This window comes from Taudactylus pleione, unplaced genomic scaffold (genome assembly GCF_031769625.1).
Source record: "Taudactylus pleione unplaced genomic scaffold, aTauple2 ptg000162l, whole genome shotgun sequence".
Lineage (NCBI taxonomy): Eukaryota > Metazoa > Chordata > Amphibia > Anura > Myobatrachidae > Taudactylus > Taudactylus pleione.
In genome coordinates, this window is record NW_028284564.1 from 10,234,182 (window position 1) to 10,241,813 (window position 7,632).

The 7,632-nt window shown below is 40.9% G+C and overlaps 1 protein-coding gene across 1 annotated transcript in view; it reads right to left on the reverse strand.

The window, feature by feature from the left end:
• The window catches only part of FBN2 (fibrillin 2), a 294,460-nt gene extending 288,256 nt beyond the window's left edge, over positions 1-6,204 (reverse strand). Inside the window, exons 1-2 of the mRNA XM_088475116.1 lie at positions 6,011-6,204; positions 1,550-1,632 (exon numbers count right to left, since the gene is read on the reverse strand). Coding sequence (XP_088331242.1) covers positions 1,550-1,632; positions 6,011-6,195 — 268 coding nt within the window. The 5' untranslated portion in view covers positions 6,196-6,204. The remainder of the gene's footprint in view (positions 1-1,549; positions 1,633-6,010) is intronic.
• Between the last annotated feature and the right edge of the window lie 1,428 nt (positions 6,205-7,632).

The window sequence follows — 7,632 nt, forward strand, 5'->3', positions numbered from 1 at the left end:
GCCCCCATGGTGGTACCTAATGATACTTGTTAGGACTTTCACATATATTATGTTGCCAACTACAGATCTAGGTTAAAAATAAACATCTCCTATGTCATAGCAAAAGCAGTGATTACAGGTGCTAGCCTGGCACACACAGGGCGAGATATAATAAAGTGCAAAATGTGGTAATGTGATCATTCTGGTGCTTCGTCCAAGTGGGTAACACCATCTTCAGGTGGCGTTACCCAATAGAAGCCTATGGGCTTCTTATTGGGATGCTCCCCCTGTGAGGGATCCAGCTGCTGTGGAACTACACATCCCAGCTTGCCCTGCAACATTTTTATCATGTCATAAATAGCAAAACTGTGTCAGAGGATGCAGGGATGTGTAGTTCCACAGCAGTTGTAATGACTTATGTTGAATATGCCTGGTGTAGTGCTTCCTACTTGCCTCTGTTCCTTCCCTCACATCATGACACTGCCTCTGTCATGTACAGCATTGTCATCAGTATAATTATTTCAATGGAGAGCTCACTGCCTCCACACTCATTTCCTGAAATACCATGTGATCATTCTGATGATAAGATTTTCAACAGATCGTTCTACTGTATCCTTATACAAACTGGGGGCACAGACATCTAGGAGTTGAAATATGAAAAGGTGAATAAACGTGTCTACACATTTTTTAAATAGATATTCGTATAATAGGGATTTCAAGGAGTAGGAAGACTTTCAAATTACCAGTATGTACTGTAGACTAGTTAACTATTTCCATAGCCCTGTTATGCATAGATAAAGTAAATTGTACTATATGACAGTTTATCCATTTAAATTGTCCCCATTTGTAGCTGTATTGTGGAATGGCAAGCCCACTTTGACATGCAAAAAAAATCACACCAACAGCTAATAATAAATTAAACATCGAAAGCTAAAGCTATATAAGGTCTATTTAGCAAAAAATATGACATCTCGTTGATAAATATCAGCCTTTTTCGCCATGTCTCGCAGACTACATATCACCATATTTGTATAAAAATACCTTCCAGGACAGATCAAGTGAAGAAGACCTGTCCCGGATAGGAGAAACTGGCCAGCTGTGGGCTCTTTATGTCGTCTTTCGCAAATGCTTGTAGTTGAATGCACATGCTCCTACTCACGCATACATAGAACGGGTTCCAAGAGCAACTGCTGCATTATGGGAGAAAGCAGGAAGAGAGCTGTCTCTTCCTTGCTATATCCAATGTGAGAAGACATACTGTAACATCATCCAGAGATGGCGCTACTGTATGTTTTAAACAAAGAGAAACAAAGCTTCTTTCACCTTTATAAATACTGCATGCGCCTAGCTACTATTGCTGCTTATGGAAGAAATCTGATGCAGGAAATAGCAGAGAAATATGTGCACTTTTCTCTTTACTAGATACAAAGAAGCACAATATCTTAGAATGCTGAAAAAGCTGTTTTTATCTTTTAGAAATAGACCCTTATGTCTTAAAGGGAAATAAAACAGATGCCATTATACCAATACAAATGTATAATGCAGTAGTACAACAAAAGCAAACACTTACGGACAATGCACTGGTTTCCTCCAGGGAGTGTTTTCCATCCAGGGCAACAGTATGAATGAAATCTAGATCCACACACATTTGGCCTTTTGAAAATAATGATAATAATAATTATAATAATTAAAAACACAGGTATTAGTTATATACATATAAAATACACAAAAATGTGTGTGTGCGCGTATGTACAGTATACAATATATATACAAAAATATTTGTCATTCTTATAACAATGTGGCCACCAGAGGTGCTGTTTCATTGGGGACTATAAAATATATAAATCATATAATGTTATTAAGGAAAGCCTGGCAGTTATAATTATATACAACCTCCCCACACAGAGAAGGGAGTGATGGCTCAGGCTGACCCAGTATTCATGAGAACACTGCCCTGTCAATTCACTGGCAACCAATGATATCACAGAAGGAAGAAGACATTAGTTCCCAGTGAATTCCCATAAATATGTCACTAGATTCTAGCAAATTTATAGAGCCATTCTACAGAATACTGGTGCAGCCTCCAAGATATCAGATCCACTGTTCACAGCAAAGGGTGCACATTAATCAAATCTGAGATATAAACTTACTTGGGAAGAGTATTTTGCCCATGTGTTTACTTGTGGAATAGTAAAGTAAATATGAGTAAATATAAATTGATTACACTTTTATTATAAATATTCTATACTTTTCGTATATTATCAGAAAGTACCACAATTCCCATTATTATATGTGGTGGTCACTGATTGATTATTTTTTTTTTAAATCAATTAATTAATGAACTTATTAAATAAGCAACCAATATTGGGAGAGAACGAATAACATTACAGATGTGTCATCGTACACTTACGTCGCAATATGCCTGGTGCAAGTGAGCCGCCAGGTCCCATGCAACTCAGCTAGTGCAGAGTGTCTTTTTTGTGTCTTTTTCACCCAAAAATCCATCTTATACCCCTTTTCCACTGTCGCAAAAACCCGGGTTATTGCCATGTCAACCCAGGTTGCGGCTCAGTGGAAAAAGCTCCAGAAAAATATCCTGGGTTGACTATTTCTTCATGGGTCTTGAGCAGGGTTTTCCATGGGTAAGACCCAGGTAAGGCTCAGTGTAAACGGGTAACACTGGTCATCCATCCTGGGACCAGTTTACAGCATGGTGATTGGGTGAAATGGGAAGGTGTTGTGACAGCTGTCACCAGGGAGGGTGAGATTACAGCCTCCCCATATGGTCCGGACCGTACTGGTTTTCACACCATTCTCGCTTCATACAGGGAGGCTGTAATCTCTCACTTGGTGTTAGCTGTGACATCAGACACCCTTCCAGAAGGACACCCCCTGACTCTGCAGGTCGTTGGTCCGCTCTTGTCTGGCATTCAGGGAAGAGCTGGAGTTTCTGATACTTGGTGATGTGCAGTGTGACTGGCGCCAACCTGGGAATATCATGGGTTGGCGTCGCAGTGGGAACGGCATAAGTCCGGGTTCTGACCCGGCTTTGAACACTGTTCCATATCCCGGGTCAGACCCGTGACTTTGGTGGAACAGCGGTCTAAGTTGCAAACGGATGCAACAAATCGCGTCATGAGACTGCAACTCAGCTAGTGACTGCACAAATTAATTTGATATGCAGCACTTTTATATCTGTGTGCATATGAGTCTGTATACAAAGCACAATGGAACTTAGCATGAAAAAAAGGCGTGGCCACTGCATCATAGCACTTCATATACAGATTCAGACTCATTCGCGCACAGATATACTAGAGTCACATACAGTATCAAATAAATCAGCACAGTCTCATGAAGGGGCTTGTCACATCCGTTTGCGACTAAGACGCATTATCAGACAAAAAAGATGGTCGGTGTAACCAGGGTTGAATAGAACCTGGCACGACAAGAAAGGCTGTTTGGCGCGACTGCAGCAATACTGTATAAGTACACATCTGTACATGGAAAGCTTTGTTTTCACCTGTAAAAAAGATGTAGTAAATACAATATATTAGGATGGTATAAAGGTTAACATTATTGACTATGGCACTAACTGTGCGGAGTTTGTATATTCTCCCTGTGCTTGCGTGGGCTTCCTCCGGGTGCTCCGGTATCCACCCACACTCCAAAAATCGACTGACCAGTTAATTGGCTCCAAACAAAAATGTACCTAAGTGTGTATGTATATGTGCACCTGATAAGCTCCACTGGGGCAAGGACTGGTGTGAATGGCTAAATATTCTCTGTAAAGCGCTGTGGAATATATGTGCACTATATAAATAACTGGTAATAGCTAATAATAAGTCTATGTATAAATTAGTGTGACCTGAACTTGTTGTCATAAAAAAAGAACCAAACAAGAAAAGCATTTGATACATATTTAGCTCCTGCTGCCTAGATCACTGTTTACAATGCCAGTAAAAATTCTGCAAGATTTCCAAAATAAGCAAAGTCCTGGTCAGGTTCATTCATAAAACACCCTTGCTCAATTCCAGTACTCTGAACTCGGAAATAACTGAAGGTTATAAAATAGTAATTAGAGGATGCAGGAACCCCCTAGTGTTCAGATATGAATGTAATGACTGCTTTACAGTTTCAAACAGATTTATCAACTTACGTTTTTGTAAAACTTAACACTAATTTAGGTCCACTTAGGATACATCAATTTCTATAGCAAATGCTGACAAGCGATTATGATGTCAGAAAGATAGTGGGATTGATGCAGAATAGAGCATATGCCTGTTTGTGGAGTGTATTTTGCGTAAATTCGCATTTTGCGTGCTCTGGATCCAATCGTATGTAGTGGATACGCATTTCACATAGTCCTTTCTCACGTAGTTAAAGCTTAGTGAGGGCATATCGATAAGGGAAGCCAATCCTTGGTTTTCGGCCTAATATTGGCCGGATTTGAATCTCGGGGTTAGAGCTTCCAATCCCGGGATTTCGGGATTAGTGAGTGCATTCGCAGTTTAATTTTTTTTATATGCTGGGCACCGCTGAACATCTGCAGCATTCGCTCAGACATGCCCGACCGCCCCAGCCCCTGGCTGTGTGCAGCGTGTCGTGACGTCAAAGGTCACACTACGCACCCCTATGCTGGCCCGCTTCTTCAGCCGCGCCCACCCGCCCCATTGACCAGCTCAATCACGGGTATCCCGGGAATCCCGCGATTGAGCATTTTTCAATCCCAAATCCTGGGATTGAAAAACGTCCCCTGATTGGTCGACGTATCTGATGGTTTTCTTGGCTCATTTTATGCACTAAATACTGTCTGGTAGTGCATCCTGATAATGATGACGGCTATGAAACTGAACATATGGATAGGGGGTGCTCAGGCACCAAAGATGACTAGAACTCTGCATACGGGCAAATATATTTGGTTTTTTTAAGTGTGAGCATCTGCGGCTGATTTTATTCTACTCTGCATCAGGCCCACTGTGTACAGTATGTATTTCTAGGCAGCAGGTCTATTCATTTAATACAGAATAGCTAAATAGTGTTCTGCCCAGATTAACCATCAGTGTGGAAAGCCCAAACCCAGCACAAGATTATGTTCCCATAAAGTACTTGCAATAGGGTTAAATTATACCAAGAGTGAGGGGTATTTCTGTGGACCGCACTTGGCTTAACACATTGTACGTGACTGTCTGGCCTTCAGATCTCTAAACAATTCTTGATATTCATGATGTCAGCTAGTTAATAAAATAAATGGAAGCCCTAACTCAATAATGTATACAAAGAGGGTTTAACGGTTGCATATATAGAGCCACTGGAGATACACGAGTATACTGTACAAACTGTTATCACTGTATAGTAAAATCTTATAATGCTTATACAGTGTTATGCTGTAATAGCCATTGAGGGGAGAAACCTTTATTTCAAAACAGCAGTTTTTAAAATTCACTTTGCAGTTTGCCATTCTGTGTTTCTATATCCTCTTCAGTCAGTTAGCTACAGGACTGCTAAATCTGCAGATGATCAGGGATTATTGATGCCACAGAACGGTGAATTAAAAGTACGCCATATAGCAAAGCTTTGTTATACATTACAACATGTGCTATTACATCTCCAAACATGACTGGTGTAGGGTTTCACATGGAGCGTAGAAAAGTAAGGTGTGTGTAATAAAGTGCAGCACTGGCGGCAGCATGATATGCCATAGAGTTTCAGGGGCATATGTATCAAAGCTTGATGTGAGATAAAATTGTGAGATATACAGTATATCACCAACCAATCAGCTTCTAACATATTGCAGGCTGTGTTTAAGAAATTATAGTTTGGAGCTGATTGGTTGGTGATATATATTTCTCAATTTTATCTCACATCAAGCTTTGATACATATGCCCCTTAGTGTGGGAAAAACATTTTTTTTTTTTAATACCTTTTAGCATTGCAGCAAATAATATCTCCATTATCGCAAATGATAATAAGAATGCAAACTGACAGCATTAATTTATGGAAAGAAAATGTCACTTATAGGCTTATTACTTACCCATGCAGAGAATACTGTGATCCCCTCCTGCGGGTCCTGCTGACAACTCCCCCATTGGATCCGTCCTTTGCATCCTGCGTTCCATGCCTGGACTCTGTGTTGAAGACCTGTTGTGCCGTTGAGTACCCATAGACTATAAGAATGCAGCCGAGCAGGAGCACTCCCCTCCTCTCTGGCCCCGGCATCGTATAAGGATGCTGGCTAGTAAGCCTTGGTGCTCAGGACACAAGGTATCCACTTCTAAACTGGAAGGTAAAAACTTGCTCTTTGCCTCATTCAAATCCAGAATCCAAATGATCCTCGTGTTCATAAAATAAAGTGGAATTGATTAAACAAAGATGCAGTGATGACCCAGGTGGCATAAATGAGATTTATTATCAGGATGATGGTTGAAAAATCAAAAGAAAAAAAAAAAGAAAGAAAGAAAAGAAAAATGCAATCCTAAGTAAATCAGTGCTTCACAGAAGTGATATCTCCCACTGTTGGTGCAGCCAGAATAAAGGGCATTAGATGGGAATAGCTGTGGAATAAAGAAATCTCTGTGCTTGAGAGTGCAGACTTGTCCCCATACTCAGTCTGTGTGAGAAGCAGACTTCAGATGACAGTGCTGAGGGCTGGGGGTTTATGAGGCGGCTGCCTGTCAATGGGGAGGAAACCACAGAACCAGTCACACACGTGAAGGGTAAGGGGAGGGAGGGAGGGAGAAATGGAATGGTGAGGAGAGAGAGAGGAAAGAAAGAAGTGGGGCTTTTCCTTCATTAACCTTTTAGTGATCACTGTGCTTTTCAAACTGGTCCTTTCATCTCAGTTCTAGAACGGAGGAAGTTCTTGTTGGAACTGCAACACTTTCTTACCACCTATTTACTTTTCCCTTGTTCCTGTGGGATTAAGTGAAATTTTTCTTGCATTTATTTGGGTAGTTAAGGGATGAAAAGTTCCTTTTTCAGAGAATATTGATATGTTGAGAATAAATTTCCAAACAATGCTTCCAAACAATGTGATATATGCAGGTGGAGTTTGGATATCCGAGTCCAGGTTATCTTCAACCATTTCACAGGAAACAGGTGAGAGATTATTTGGTAGGTTAGAAAATCCTTTTCTAACACGACACCAGATCCTCCGTGTATAACTGTTATGAGGGTATAGTTCCCCAACATTAATGGGCATATGTCCCAGAAGCAGAGGTGTAGGGTGGAGCCATTCCATCCAGAGCGTATGCATGGTACAGCGCTATCCCTAAGTACTGAAGGGAAGAGTGTGTGACCAGCTTGTGGGGGCACATTGAAGTAAGAAAAGAAAATATTAGGGACATGAAGTGCCCACCGGGGATATGCAATATTAGGGGCAAATTAAATGATGCAGCTGATGGGACGTGGGCTGCCCACAGAGTTGCAGAGTGCAATACGAAATGTTGACGATCAGGTTGTTGACATCCAAACATGTACAGGAGGTTAACATGTCGACAGTCGGCTTGTCTACGATGTGGCTTTCCATTGGCAAGGTAAGTATCCCTAACCACATCCTAAACCTAATAACAGCCTAACACTAAAACTGTGAAAAAATCATCTGTCGACATCCTTTTGGTAATATTCACAATGCCGACATTATGTCATGTTGAATGT